Source organism: Vombatus ursinus, unplaced genomic scaffold (genome assembly GCF_900497805.2).
Source record: "Vombatus ursinus unplaced genomic scaffold, bare-nosed wombat genome assembly UNPS02014830.1, whole genome shotgun sequence".
NCBI lineage: Eukaryota > Metazoa > Chordata > Mammalia > Diprotodontia > Vombatidae > Vombatus > Vombatus ursinus.
Window position 1 is genome coordinate 42,008,451 of NW_020954608.1, and position 16,548 is coordinate 42,024,998.

A 16,548-nucleotide genomic window follows, 5' to 3' on the forward strand; every position below is an offset into this window, starting at 1 on the left:
AGATTTGAACTCTTTTATATTTAATTATTTCCTCCTGACTTTAGGGCTGGTGCTCTATCCACTGTGCTACCTACGTGCCCCCCACTTAGTCTTTAAAACAAATTTTCACAACACAAGCTGGCTGTCTCTAGTTTTATCATTTCTTTTGTTTTTCCTGTTATGCACTTGAAAACTAGTTGTTATTGTTTTTTGTTTTTTTTTAATCCAAGGAAGTTGAGGTGCACACAATAGACAAAAGATGAGCAATATTTGGGAAACTTCAGTGAAACACTGGTAATTGTCTCATAAGAAATATGAAAGAACAGCCAGTTGATTCACATGGAAACATGCTGTTATGTTTTGAAACTTTTCTCCAGTACATTAGCTCCTCTAAATCTCCACATTTAACTTCCATTAAGAAGCAGAAATTAAGCAGTGAAGACTGATTCAGTCTTGACATTTCTTTGTGTTTTTCTCTTTCAAATGCTTTCCCACAATCCTTCCATCCCAACACCCTACTCCTTTCTCACACTCTTTTCTCTATATATTATGTTGTTGTAAGTCTTCCATAAATAAAAATTATTTTTAGGAATAAAGTTTCATGCTCACAGTGGTCACTGCCGCTTAGCACCTTCTGTTCAGAAAGAGGCAATGAAAAGATTTAACAGCTATCTTAGAAATGAGCAAATCTTGTTATCTAGAAAATTTTGGTTAAAATTCAGCTATGCCATCCTTTTCAATATTTGTTTAACATTTCTTATCATGAGGTAGGAAACAAGATATTTAATTATATCTATCATCTGTTTCTCTATGTACATGTACAGTATTCTCTGCCTTCCCCAAAGGCACAAGTGTCATGTTCTTTCAATCCTTGTCTGAACTAAAGAGAACAGTTGAATCAAGCCCTATATTGCTGTGTTGAATGCTTCTTGCTCCAGAGTAAATGTCTTTTGCTGTCACCATCACTGTCACTTGTGCCTTTATCCAGATTGTCTGACCGACAGTAATGGAGACCTGATAATAGAACTTAGTTCAAAGAGCAAATTAAGGTTTTGAGACAGGCAGAAGAGACAGAAAGATGCCAGTGACTACTTTTATATGTGCCAGCTACCACCGATTGTGGATTATTTTCTTTCACCTTTTAAAATGAGTATTCTTGGCTCTTGTATTTTAAAAAGATTATATTGTTCATATGAAAAAGATGTTTTCCTTTTCAATAATATTTGAAAGAAAAGTCTTTATTTTTGAAGTGTTGGTTCTACTAGCTTTCGCAAAGGCTGTAAAATTATTAACTTCTTCCAGAAACTTAATTTTTTTCTATCTTCCTTGTACAGAATCATTCTATTTTATTATTTCAAAATAGAAATGTCTCCTTTCTGCTATAATGGTGATTGCAATGAGTAAATTAGTTTGTCTCTGCATTATCTCTGACTTTATACTAAGGAGACTTTGTAGATACATGTTCTCTGTATTTTGTTTCTCTCATAGGTAGGCAAATAAAGATATTTTATCAATATTATTTTGTGTTATAAGTATTACTTTTATTTCTGATATAGACAAAATAAAGCCTTTCATGTCATTATAATGAAAACTCCTACTGTAATTTGTTTTTATGAGAGTTTTGTCTTGACTTAAAAATGAGATAATTGTTTAACTTGAAATCATTGATTCAACACCAATCTTGAAATAACCAGAATGTGTTCCTATTTTTACTCTGAGTTGAATATTACAACTTAAAGCACTAATAGGAAAATCTATAAATAAAAAATTGAAAAAGCACTCACTTAAGGAGATGTGTTGAAAATACTAAAATGCCTTAATTACAGCTCAGCGATTTGAGAAGTGTGGAATCTTATTCACAGTACATCTAATGGCATTGTTTGCTTATTAACTATACTAGTTACTTAATGGAGAAAAATGAATTATTTTATGTGAAACAAGTTAAGTAACACATGTACTGAGAAATATCTTTGTCAGAAGGTAACTCAGAGTTTCCTTCTAGGAAGTAGGGATTTACAGTTACATTTGGTCAGGCCAGAGAGAACCTTAGAAATTATTTAGTCTGACTCCTTTTTATAGAGGAAGAGCCTGGGGTCCATAGAGGTAAAGTGATTTTTTTTCCAGATTCTCAGAGGTGACAGAGCCAGGACTGACTTCATGTCCTCTGAATCCGGCTCATCCTGCTGTGCCATACTACTTTTTGTAAGATTGTTATAGATTTAACAATATTCAGTGAATCTATTTTCCTCATACCATGAACATTAGAAACATTAAGTCCAGTGTCTTTTCAGAATTTTCCAGTTTTTCACATAGCTCCCTTTGTTGAAAGACTATCTAAACGTGGATCCCATTTTTTCTTATTTTGTTAAGATTGGGACAGGAAAGAGAACTTTGTTTTGTTAAGAATAATTAACACAGTGAGGCAGCATGTTATAGTAGATAGAGAACATCCTTTGTGGTCGGGTATATGTGAGTTCAAGTCCTGCCTCAGACACATACTGGTTGTGTAACCCTAAGTAAGTTATTAACCTCACCATTCCCCAGGCATAACAGATGCTAACCTGCATTGGTAGAGGGGAATTCTTCACATTAATGAAATTACAGATTAGATCAAAACAATAATAACAGTACTAATGATGATGATGATGCCTAGCAAAATAAGTCAAAACCATGCAGTAACAAGATTATGGATCATCCCCTTTCATATGATACTGGAGTTGTCCCAAAGATGCTCTTTAGTAAGCCTACAGAGCTGGCCTTACATCCTGATACTTTTTTTCATCTACAAAAAGCAATCATTTTATCTACCTACACAAGAGTTCACTGAACATCAAGCATAAAAGAACAATAGTAGATTAGTGACGTGTCCTTTCAATGAACTCCATTGAATATAGGATGATGATGATAATAATTTCCGTGTTGTCTATGGCTAATGATGTAATCTCTGAGCTCAAATAGATAAGCTTTTTTCCTCAAAAAGAACTCATTAATGGCTCAGCCTTTATCCAAAGTACTATTTCAATATGGAATTCTCTCTTTATGGTTATAATTGTGATAAACTCATGTGAGTTTTCTTTTGGGGGGCAGAGGATATCTCTTTAGGGACTCTACTGTCTCCTATAAGTAATAGGGCTACATAGATATTTAACAGAAAAAAAGGCTTAAGGCAGAAATAGTAGAGAAAATAGAAATTGCCACATTTTTCTTAAGTTCTCCTTTTCCCAAGGTCTTAGAATGACTTGTGGCCATGCTTTAAACTCAGCCCAACACTTAGCCATAGTACAGACATCAGTGAATAGAATTGAGGACCTTGGCAAAAGAGCAACCTGTCCTTTGCTTTCCTACTTTCCTCTAGGATAGTTTACTTTTTATCCTATTGTTTTGCCACCATCTAAATGCCTTTACTTATGTCTGTGGTTCTTACAGCTCCTAGCTCAGCTCTATATCCATATTATCTCTCTCTCTCTCTCTCTGTTTCCACTCCTTTCCTGCTATTCTTTTTTCTTCTCCCTTTCTTTCCGTTTCCTCCCCTTTTTACTTCCCTCCCTTCTTCCCCCACACCAAAACCCCGCAACTCTTTAAGGTGCAGAACAGATGCTGATCCATAGTGGTTGTGTGCGTTCCTTATCAAGAGTTCCCTATGTCATTGAAATCACATTCAGTCCAAAAAGTCCAAAATTTACTCAAATCATCTAGAAAGAAGTGGCAGTGCCCTGCCCTCCCACTTTGTAAAATGTTGCCTAGTGGTTGACAGTGTGAGAATTTGACCCACCTGGTTTTGTAGAGTTTTTCAAATCATACTCTCACTGAATACCATCAATCATAGAGAAGTAATAACCCCTAGCATAGGACATCCTATTAGAGTGAAAACTCATGTAATAGATATTTTCACAAGAAAAGGCAACCATAAATAACTAGGGATGCAGCAGTTAGATTGTTAAAATATAATTATACTAAATAGATTTTGATGAACAAGGAACACAAGATGATGAGTAATTACATCTTTATTTTTTTTCTTCATTCTATCACACATTTCCCTTCTCTGTGCTGGGTCATTACTTCAGTCAGACTCACCAGGGAGAATGCTTCTTAATGAATTCTCAGCCCCTCGTTTTGAAATGCTTAGGATTCATATGGGGTAAATTACAAGGGAAAAAATACAGATAAGGCCCAGAGAAGTAGAGATAACACCAAGCTCATGTAGACTGATTTTCATATATCATAATTCAAATGATCTTCAAGGAGATATTTTTTTAAGGAGAGAGCATGCCTCTTTCTCCTGCTTCCCTTTAGGGCTAATTCCAATAGTGTTATCAGTACAACATTAAACAAAGTTATTCCGGTAGTACCAAAAGCAGAATCAATTTCCCTCTGCCTCAGTTCCTCTGTTGGTAAAATTAGGAAAATAACATAGCTTTTTACCTATCATGCAAAGATAATAAAAGTAATAATTTGATTATGGATGCAAATATGAGAATATGTAACATTCACAGTGAAAACTTTTGTATATCATACATAGAATATGAATGTTGGGTTTTTTTTCCTTTTATTTCTTTTGTTGTCTCTCCCACTAGATTGTAAGCTCCTTGAGGACAGGGACTGTCTTTCACCTTTTTTTGTATACCCAGGACTTAGCACAGTGCCTGGCACATAGTGGGCACTTAATAAATGTTTAATTGATTGATTTTTGCACCAGTTAGTTAATGATTTTTCAGTGTCCACTGTGTACAAAGCACTGTGGAAATCCTGTAGTTTCTTCCTTTGATCTATCGTTTAGATTTACCTTTTCTTCTATTTCCTACTGCAGCCCCACCAGTTCCAACTCCCATCACCTCATGCCTGGACTGTTACAAGGGACAGATGGCAAGCATCTCTGTTCCATACTCATCCCACTCTATCTTATCCTACATACTAACATCAGATTAATTATCCAAAAGACAATACTTTAATCATTCCATTCTCTAGGCCTCAAAACTTCAAAGACTTGCTATTGTCTACCCATCAAATCTAAATCTGCCTGTCTTTAAAGACATTCTCTAACCTCACATCATTCTATATGTTGAATCTTATTTCTGACTATTCTCCCAACATGTGTTCCTCATCTTAGATAAGCCAAATTCTTCAAAGCTTAACATGGATAGGCTATTCATTTTATTGAATGTATGTTAACCATGCTTCCCCAATATCAAAGTGAATTTTTTTTGTCAGTCAATTAATACAAATGAAATAGAACACATGGCTCCTGTCTCTTAAAGAACTCAACAGTCAGTCAAAAAGCATTTGTTAAGTACTTTATGCTTGGAGATAATTTTTTTTTAAAAAAAAAGCAAAACTAGGCCCTCTTCCTGGAGAGACATAGAAGATATGTGTAAGTACACATAAAATACATATGGAGTAAATAGAAAGTTACCTTAATTTTCCTTTTTTGGAGGAGGCAGTTGGGGTTAAGTGACTTGCTCAGGGTCACACAGCTAGTAAGTATGTGTCTGAGGCTGGATTTGAACTCAGGTCCTCCTGACTCCAAGGCCAGAGCTTTTTGCACTGCGCCACCTAGCTGCCCCCAAAAGTTACCTTTTAAGGGAAGGCAAGTATGCCTAGGAGGTGCTGGATGTTCCTGGAAAAGACCTCATGCAGAAGGTGGCATGTTAACTGAGTCTCGAAGGAAGCCAGGGACTCTTAAGAGGCATTGGTGGGGAGGGAGAGCATGGGAAAAAGCCAGTGCAAATTAAAACATGGAGATAGGAGATAGAATGTCATATCAGTATGGCTGGATCATGGAGTGAATAAAGAGGAATAATGTGTAAAAAGGCTGAAAAAATAAGGAGAGGCTAGATTATGAGGAGTTTTGGATATCATATAGAAGAGTTAATATGTGTTCCTGAAGGTAATAGGAAGCTACTGGGATTTATTGAGTAGAGAGGGTAACATTATTGTACCTAGGGCTGTGCTAGAGCCAGATCAAACTGGTTCATGAGAACAAATTTAGATTTAAGCAAGTTAAATTTTCAGTTTTAACATTTACACCTCAGGAGTCATCAAACATTACAATTCATGGCTTGATTTATTTTTTTTTAACTGTCTGTAAGGGTCTCAAAGTAAGGGTCTCAAACTACAATCCGTGCCAGCCTGACCAGCAAGCTAAGAATGGTTTTTACAATTTTAAAGAAAGTTTTATTGTAATTTTTCAAAGTAAAAACCACTCTCAACTCATGGGCTATACAGAAACTGGCAACCACAGGATTTGGCCTTCCCACTATAGTTTGCAGACCCTTGGTCTACTAGACTTAAGAGAGTGATGGAGGACAATATTAAACATGCAGATTAAACTTTAAAGTATGTGGTGCCATTGTTAAATATTAACCAGCATACCACTTGTTGTAGCTATACTTTAGCAAGATAACTTTGGTAGCTTTGTGGAATATGAATGCAAGAGTAGGGAACCTGTGGCTTCAAGGCTACACATGGCCCTCTAAGTCCTCAAGTGTGGCCATTTGACTTAATCCAAACTTCACAGGACAAATCCTTTTTATTAAAGGGGTTTCTTCTGTCAAGTTTGGAGCATGGAGAAATTTAACACAGGGGAGACCACTTAAAAGGCAATTGAAATAGTTCAGGTGATAAGTGATGAGGGCCTACATTAAGGTAGTGGCTAAGTGAGTAGAAACAAAGGGATGTATACAAGGGATATTGTGGAGGTAAAAACATCAAGCTTTGTCAACTGATTGAATATGGAGTAAGTGAGAGTGAAGAGTCCAGTTGGATTCAGAGCTCGTGAGAGTGAGAATTCCAGGATGATGCAGTTGTGAACCTTAGTGATTGGGAAGATAGTGGTGTCCTCTATAATCGTAGGGAAGCTCAGAAGAGAGGTAGGTTTCAGAGGAAAGGTAATTAGCTCTGTTTTGGACACAATGAGTTTAAGATGCCTAGAGAACATCCAGTACGCATTTGGTGAAGGATTGGAGCTCAAGAAAGAGAGTAGGACTGGATTGTAGATCTGATAGTCTTTATAAAGCTAATAATTCAATCCATAAGAGTTGAAAAAATTATAAAGATAACGTAGAGAGAAATGAGGAGCCAGGCAGAGCATTGTTGCAGGACACTTACAGTTAATGGAGTGGTAATCTGGCAAAGGAAAGTGAGGAGAATCAAAAGAGAACTTTGTCACGAAAATCTAGAGGGTAGAGAAGATTCAGGAAGTGGACAAAATCATCGGTGTAAAGCAGAGTAGTCAAGAAGGATGATGATTGAAAAGATGGACAAGAATGATATGGTATGTGGTAAGAATGGATTTGGATTTGCTTCAATAAAGGGAAAGCCCACGTTAATAAGATCCCATAGTTATTGAATTGTCATAATATGGAGGGACCAAGTAATGGGTTTTGAGAAAATTTTAATATTCTGCATGCAGAAAGTCCAGGAAGAAAGAGCAAGACATTGAGATGTAATCATCCCATGCAACTTGAATACAAGTATTAATACATGTAATTTTATACAAGTTCTTTCATTGCTAACTAGAAGGAATACCCTTCTATAGACCATGGAGTTGAAGAATTCTTATATGGCTCTCTTTAGACCTTTTGGTAGTTCCTTAGTGACCATGGATGACCAAACCAAGATCTAGTCCAGCTAGGTTATAGTACTTCCTCTGTTCTGCAATAGCTGAATAGACTTAATTTAAATAAATAAGCCTCTTGTAGCAAGAGCTATATACTTATTTATGCTGTGTAAGTTTCTTAAGGGCAGTGAGATGGCACAGTGCATAGAGGGCCAGGCCTGTAGTCAGGAAGACTCATCTCCTTCAGTTCAAATTCAGCCTCAGACAGTTACTAGCTGTGTGACTCTGGGCAGTCATTTAACCCTGTTTGCCTTGGTTTCCTCATCTGTAAAATGAACTGGAAAAGGAAATGGCAAACCACTCCAGTATTTTTGCCAAGAAAACCCTAAAATGGATCATGAAGAGTTGGACACCACTGAACAACAATGTTTCTTAAAGCATATGATAATTTTTAAAGGATTAGAAACATACTTTATTTGTATGAAATTACAAAAACCCATCAGAAAGAGATAGTAGGAAAATAAGACAGATAACTAGAATATTGAATAATGCACAATAAGTGATTGGAGGCATGTTATGTGAAACACAAGGGTCAAAAGATTGTTAGTGCCCAGAGGAATCTAGCTCCGTGAAGGTAGAAGCATTTGAATCAGGCTTTATCTTGCCCTTTGTGATTCCTCTATGGCTCTTAATTCTGTTGACCTCAGTCATCCTTTGGCTTCAATTGACCAACCAATCAAATAGGACACACACACACACACATACACACATATAATTTATTTTGAATTATCAACAATCACTTCCATACGCTTTTGAATTTTAAAGTTTTCTTCTCCTCCCTCCCCAAGATGGTGCACAATCTGATATAGACTATATATATAAACTCCTATTAAACATATTTTCACATTAGTGATGTTATAAGTAAGAATTAGAACTAATAGGAGGAACCACCAAAAAGAGGAAACAAAACACAACAGAAGAAAAAAGATAGCAAATAGCATGCTTCAATCTGAATTCAAACTCCATAGTTCTTTCTTTGGATGTAGATAGCATTTTCCATCATGAGGCCTTTGGAGATGTCTTAGATCCTTGTATTGCTGAGAAGGGTTAAGTCTATCAATATTAGTCATCCCACAATGTGGCTGTTACTGTGTACAATGTTCTCCTGATTCTGCTTACTTCATTCAGTATCAGACCATACAAGTGTTTCCGGGTTTTTCTGAAGTCAGCCTGTTCATCATTTCTTATAGCACAATAGTATTCCATTACATTGATATAGCACAACTTGTTCAGCCATTCCCCAATTGATGGGCATGATATATGTTTTTAAAGGATTAAAATGGGTTGGTTGAAAAGTCTTAATTGCCCCTGCTTCCTACCTTTGCCTATCCAACTACAGTAGACGTGATTGATAGGGAGGTAGTTAGGTCTAAAAGAATTGAGAGAATTGAATAAAGTCAATGTGGTAAATGATGTGTTCTTTTGTTGAGGTATGAGAAAAAGAAAACCTTACTGAACTACCTAACTGGAAGCAAGGATATGGAAAGGGGTAGTATCACAGGGCTGTTGATAAAGGGTGATCTACCCCTTTTGCCAGTAGCCCTAGAAATGAAAAGTCTTGTATTTGCAGTACTGATCACACAATACTTGACATTGGTTGTCACAATGGAAATTTAAAGTATTTTTAATTATTAGAATTACCAGGTTGTTTGGAATAATCTCTTTTTTTAAAAAATTATTTATTTTTAGTTTTCAACATTCACTTCCATAAGCTTTTGAGCTTTAAATTTTCTCTGTCTCCTTCCCTTCCCCCCAGTCTTCTCTTTTTAAAAGGATTATGACTTTCCATTTCTCAAACTTTAAAATTCATATGCAGTACTCAAGATATTTTCTTTTTGAGAAACACCTAATGCTATGTGAGAAAAGTTTAAAATGATGTATTTAGAATGAAGGAGTCACATTTGCATTGCTTCTTAATTCATATTATGTGAAATTAAAATAAAAACAATTCATACTCTGAGCTCAGTAAGGTCTATATAACATAAAATCAAAATACATTATATATACATATATAATGTATATATATAGTGTGTGTGTGTGTGTATATTATATATATACACACACACTGTGATGGGAGTTAAAATATTTAAGAAATCAAAATACTGAATTTATCCATGGTTACAAATAATTAAATACTAAATGAATCTTATTCATGTTCTGGCTTATTAATATTTTTAAAGCTTAAACATTAATTCTAGTAGTTGACAAATAATATACTATGGAATTTTTAACATTTTAATAATAATTTTTGCCTTTTTATTTAAATGCAATGTCAAAATGCCCCTATTCTCACCTGTCTTTGTAATAAAAACTAAAATCATTTTTAGTGTGTTCTAAACCAAGAATGAGTATTCTTAACATCTTGTAACAATACTCCAAGGAATAGTTTTCAAAGATTAAGCTGTTGATATACAGTTTAGGCATCCAGCCAGTCTGTTATGATGCATCCTTTTGTAAACTTCAATAGCATTTACCCTTTACTATACAGGGTAAATTGTAAATTTTCAAGGTGATGACCTAGGAGAAAGAAGGATGTCTGCTTAATGACTATAGGAGCAAAGTTCAGTTGTGACAGATGATACTATTTTCACATTGCAAAATGTAACCAATTGCTTTTTAACTCATGTAATGAGAACATCTCTTCATCTTAAATAGAAATCAGCAAACTTTCACACATCATATTTTTGTTAAATTTTCATAGCTCTCTGTCTACAAATTGGGGACTAAAACTTAAAAACTATCTTTCTCTGTAATTTTCATAAGAAAATGTTTTTACTAACCATACTGAGGAATTGGTTTAACTTTAGGTTTTGTGAATTCCGTTTCAATAGATCATTATTGCTATGCCCTTCACCTTTCTCATATACTTCATTATCAGTAAGGTGTCTTCTTTTAAATTGGCTTGATCTAACAAAGACTAATACACTACAGGACTAAATGATCTCTAAGGTTCCTTCCAATTTTAAATCCTGTAATCATACGATAATAACTGTTATCTATTTTCCATTAGGGCTATGTTAGAAAGAATATCACATTGGAAGCCAAAAGACCTGTGTTTGAATTTCAGTTCTGCCACATAAAACTAATAATAATAATTATGATGATGATGATGATTAATAATAATGACTATCATTTATGTAGTGCTTTAAGATTTACAATTTACTCCATATATGTTATCTATCCATTTTACAGTTGAGGATGCTGAAGCTTAGCAAGGTTAAATGGCTTTTCCAGGGTCACATATTAGCAAGTGTCTAAGTCAGGATTCAAACTCACTTCTTCCTGACTCTAAATCCAGGACTCTTCTATCATGCCACCAATCTTCCACTAACTTCAGGTGTTATCTTGAGCAAATCACTTAATGTTTCTTGGTTGCTATTTCCTCATTTATAAAATAATAATATGTTGTCTATTTCTCTTAAATTATATTATGATAATCACACCTAATGCATTTAAGTTACTTTATATATATAAAGGAGTATATGCACATGTATTACTACTACTCTTATTAACATTCAATATTTTAAAGATCCCTTATTTCATTGATTCATTTATTTTCTCTACTGACATAGGTCTCAACCATTCTATGTCATCAAAAGTCTTTGTTGAGTTGATTCAGTACTTTGATACTTGTTAATCCTTGACCTCATCAATGAGAACACCATGGGTGGATGTCACCACCCATCCATACTGTAGTATTCTTGTCCATGTTCTTCCATAGATCTTCAACAGAAGAAGTACAACCTGTTGTGTTGGAGGCCCCTCTCTAGGTCTATCTTTCACATTTCGTACACACAGAGAAGTTCTCAGGGTGTCTAATTGTTATCCCTTTACTCATACCACATTGCTATTTGTTTCTACTTTAACCAGAAAAAAAAATGATCATCTCATACCCAACTTTCTGACAATGAGTTTCTCCAAATTTATAGAGGTAGGTCTTGAATAGCCTACAAACAGCCTACCATGTTACTAATCTTGTGTTCAAAGCCTGTTTAGTTTGGTAGGATAGGTAAGGGTTGTACTACACCAAGGTAGCTTTCTGGAACTCAGGGTTATTTTCATGCCATGATGAGTCTTGATGTAGAATCACTCTAATGAAGGATTGTTGTTGTTGTTGTTGTTGTTGTTGTTGTTGTTGTTGTTGTTATAGTAACGATAATACTATTTGAAGCAGGAAGATCTAGTGCAGGGGGAGGGAACCTGCAGCCTTGAAGCCACATGTGGCCTTCTAGATCCTTAAGTGCAGTCTTTTGACTGTATCCAAATTTTATTTAATTGGATGTATTTGTATTCAGTCAAAAGGCCACACTTAAGGATATAGATGGCCACATGTAGTCTCAAGGCCGCAGGTTTCCCACCTCTGGTAGTGTAAAGAACTTTGAATTGGCAGTCAGGACTTGGCTCTGAGACCCAGCTTTACTATTTACCACCTGTACAACCTTGGGGAAAGCACTTAACCTCTGTATCTCAGTTTCCTCATTTGTAAAACATATTTTACTAGATGAGCTCTTAGATCCCTTCTTACTCTAAATCTGGTATCTTTTTATAACTAGGAGATCAAGTTACGTAGTGATTGATGGTCATGAAATGCTTTTCAGCAACAGCACTTTCTCCCTTGTACTCCAGAATAAAATTTTTGTTTATTTATTTTTATTTATTTCTATGTATATTCCTATTTGAAAACTTGTTCAGCCATGCACATGTATTTGTATTTCTGTCTTTTCTTTGAACTGGTCCCTTCCTATCTTAACATATGATTTACCTGGAACAGGCTTTTTTGGGGCAGTGCGGGGTTATCGTTCTTCAAAGAGATAGTATAGCTATCCCAGAGAGTTGTTCCCAAGACTTTCTTCACTATTCTCCCATTTTAGAAGGTCTGGAGAAGTCATAGCTTGCACAGGGGGGAAAAATTCCAACAACTTGAATATCTAGGTATTTAGATACCTGGATATAGGAAATCTTATATTCTATATATCATGGAATATATACCTGCCTGCCTCTATTTGAATATCCTGGGTTTTTAATTTTCCTTTGTCACAGTGCTTTATAAAGGTAAAACAAGCCTTCAATGTCTAACAATATCTTAACACACATGAAACTTTGTTTTACATGAGGTTATTTTGGCAAAGGTGAAAACTTCATTGAAAATAAATAGTAATATTAAATTATTGACCATATCTAATTGATTATTAAATAGTATTAAATTTGTTGTTAAACAAAATTGATATAGTTTTATCTTTGATGGACAGCATAGATTGAAGAGTATGTATTTGAGCCATATCATCCATGAAACATTACCTCTTCAAGAAGACTTCTTCCTGGTCTGTGTTCACACAGCATAAATTGAAGTGAAATTTTGGCAATTATGCAGTTGTTTTTATCAGGGTAGGAAGCCAGAGTAATGTTCCTTAATACATGTTTCTTCTATTACATGTATATGTATATTTTTTAATTTATAGGAAGCTATAGCTCATAAAAAATGTTATAGGAATAATGAGGGAACTAGCCAATGAGTGCCCAGTCCTTAGAGTATGCTCAATATTGTTGGGCTGCTGCCAATCCACATGGAGATTTGGTGAGCCACTTTCAGAAATATATGATGGAGGCATGCTCATTCTCTCTTTGGTTCTGACACAAGTATCCTCTGTTTCTTCTTGGCATACTGAATGGTGATTTTAATTGATTATATAGCCAGAACCGACCACATATCCAAAAGGTTCAAATAAATGAACTCTCTCTTTCCTTGTGGCTTTCAAAGAAGGAAGAAGAAATGGTGTAGAGCCCCAACATAGACAAGAGCACATATGCGTGCATACACACACACACACACACACACACAGAAATATTTGTGCACATAAGCACTACTTTGGATTGTAGATACATAAATTACTTTAGAGATTTTCTTTTTCAGTTATGCTTAAAATATCCTTAAACAGTAACTAGAATGATTGCCTTTTCCATTTTCTGTGTGAAGAGGAAAAATCACAGAGAGATTAAATGAATTGACTGAGAGATCATAATAAGTAAATGACAAAGACAATAAAGGAACTCTTGTCTCTTAGGACCAAGCTGACAGTAAAAGGTAAATAGTTCCTTTTCAACTTCTATGCTAATGAAACTTCTGAGGCCCACAGCATTTCTTCAACCTCACTCAAAAGCCAACAGGAAAGAGACTTTAGCTGTTGGAGCCTTTTGTATACATGGTCAATTCCAGCTTAGCAACCAATTAAAAAGATATTTTTTTGTCACCACATAGCAAGTTGACAAGAAATGAAAAAAAGAAAGGATACCTGCTTGTGCTCTGAATATGGGAGGTAGAGGATCTCTTCATCAATCAATCAAAAAGTATTTATTAAGCACCTACTATGAGTCAGGAACTTTGCTAGGCACTGAGGATGCAAGTAATGAGAAAAATTCCTACTTACAATCAGCTTTTGTTCTAATGACAAAGGTAAGGAGAGCTTACATTTTAGAAATGAAAGACAGGAAATAGTGCTTTGTTTAACAAACTGAGAGAAGGCCAGTTTGGCTGGATTGTAGAGTACATTTCTAGAAGTAGGTTCACCAAGACTAAATGTTGATTGGCAGCAGGCAGAGAATATTGTGCATACTCTAAGAACGAGGCACTCTTTGACCACCTCCCTCAGTATACAAGTATTCATTTCAGCAATCTTAAGAGCTATTGCAGAATATAAGCTAATATGAACAACAGAACAGGAATACAGCTGCTGCATGGGAAGAGATCAAATAACATGATCAATTAATCATTCAATAAGCATGTACTATGTGCCAGGCACTGTGCTAAGCATTAAAAATACAAGGAAAAAAAGCAAAAGCAGTGCCCTCAATGGACTTACATTCTTAAGAAAGAGCCAATACACATACATAAAGAGATAAATACTCGGGGGAATGCTGGAGCCAAACTATACCGACTCATGAGAGCTAATTAATAAATTTTCAGTGTGAGCATTTATACCTCAGAAATCAGTGAATGCTGTAAATCAGGGCTTGATTTATTATTTGTTGAATGTCTCCATTTAAGAAAGTGAGGGAGGGCAAAGGAATGCAGATGGGAGATTGAATATCGTGTGAGGAATGGGAAGTAGGCCGATATGGCCGCATTACACAGTACTTAGAGGGGAATTAATGTGTAAAAATACTGGAAAGATAGGAAGAGGCCAAGTTTTAAAGAACTTTAAATGACATATATTTAAAGGTAATAGAATGCTACTGGACTTTATCCAAGAGAGATTTGTTGAGGTCATGCCTACTTTTTTGAAAGATCACTTTGGCAGTTATGCAGAGTATGGTTTTGGAGTAGTGAAAAAATCCAAGTGAGACCACTTAGAAGGTTATTAAGAATGGTCCAGGAAATAGGTGATGAATCAAGGCTTGAATTAGGAATAGACACTGCCTAAGAGTAAATATATATTGCTATTATTTGCCCAGAGCCCCTTAGAGACACAAAAGCTAGAACAGCTTATGTGATATCTGTCATTTCTTCCCAGAGAAATGCCATAAAAGTTGAGGTGACAGGTTCTCTTGAAATATTCCAATGTGCTAAATAAAAAATACTCATCAGAAGAATACTGTATTTGAAGTAGAAGTTTTTGAAAGCTGCATTCATTTATTTACTGATATTTCATTTTTTTCTTTCTCCTTATGTAGCAGTTATATGCTGCCCAGCTAGCTGCAATGCAGGTATCTCCAGGAGGAAAGTTACCAGGTATACCCCAAGGCAATCTTGGTGCTGCTGTATCTCCAACCAGCATTCATACAGAGAAGAGCACAAATAGCCCACCACCCAAAAGCAAGGTACTATTTCAAAGTGATGTTGCTTTTAAAAAACTGATATTAACTCAATGTATTAAAAAAAAAAAAGAAGAAGATGGAACCAGCTGGACACCCTATTCATTTAAAGATTAGTGGCTATGTCTTTTAGAAGAGATATATAACATGTTCTAGTACTGGGCAATAAACACAAGATACAATTCAATGGAGTGTCAAAATTGGTTAAAATATGGGAATGTGTACATTCACATATATGTATAGTGCAGAAACATTTGTACACAAAAGCATTATTTTTTATTCTAGATACATAAATTGCTTTAGAAATTTTCCTTTTCTTTCTTTTTATAATATCCTTGAATAATGATTACAATGATCATTTTTTCCTTTTTACATATGGAGGGGGGAAAGCACAAAGACATCAAATGAATTGACTTAGAGAGCACAATAAGTAAATGACAAAGGCAATAAATGAACTCATATCTCTTAGCTCTTACCAAACTGATAGTAAAAGGCAAGCTGAACTACTTTCAAGTATCCATGGTCATGTAATAGAGCAGTAGCACTGATGACATAAAACATTGTATTACCCATAGGCCCCCTATATTTGTGTTTGAATGAATCATATGATTTTTTTTCTGCCGCAAATTTGCTTTACTTGTTTGGTTTGTGCTGGTATTGAAATTAATATTCTCTGAGCAAATCTTGGCCCAGACCTTGGTTCCCAAACATAGGAGGATAAGAAAACTGCTAATCTAAGATTAAATTTTCACTATGCATAAGTAAAAAAGAAGATACTTCAAGGTTGACAGTGAAATAATGTTGTGTATATCCAAACGCCTTCAAATATTTATTAAATGCTTACTATGTTAAGAAGCATGGTGCTAGCCAGAAACATCCAAAACAATATAGTCCTTGATTTCAAGAAGCTTATGTTCCCATATAATGTGAGTTTTATCAGAAGGACAAATAATTTAGTAGATAAATTTTGCCAACCTTAGTTATTATTTCATTTAGTAAGATTATAAGCAGTTGGCCAGTCTAAGCACAGAATTTTAAATTAGAAATAATATCAATATAATTAAGTATATGCACACACATGTGTGTACATATAGTTAAAGGTGGTAATCACAGAGGGAGAATGTTTCACTTTTGAAATCAACAAT

General features: G+C 35.1%; 1 protein-coding gene across 3 annotated transcripts in view; it reads left to right on the top strand.

The window, feature by feature from the left end:
• SOX5 (SRY-box 5) overlaps positions 1-16,548 on the top strand; it is a 1,269,090-nt gene that overhangs the window by 1,168,469 nt on the left and 84,073 nt on the right. For all 3 annotated transcript variants that reach the window (XM_027838648.1, XM_027838647.1, XM_027838649.1), the window contains one exon: positions 15,263-15,409. In XM_027838648.1, coding sequence (XP_027694449.1) covers positions 15,263-15,409 — 147 coding nt within the window. The remainder of the gene's footprint in view (positions 1-15,262; positions 15,410-16,548) is intronic.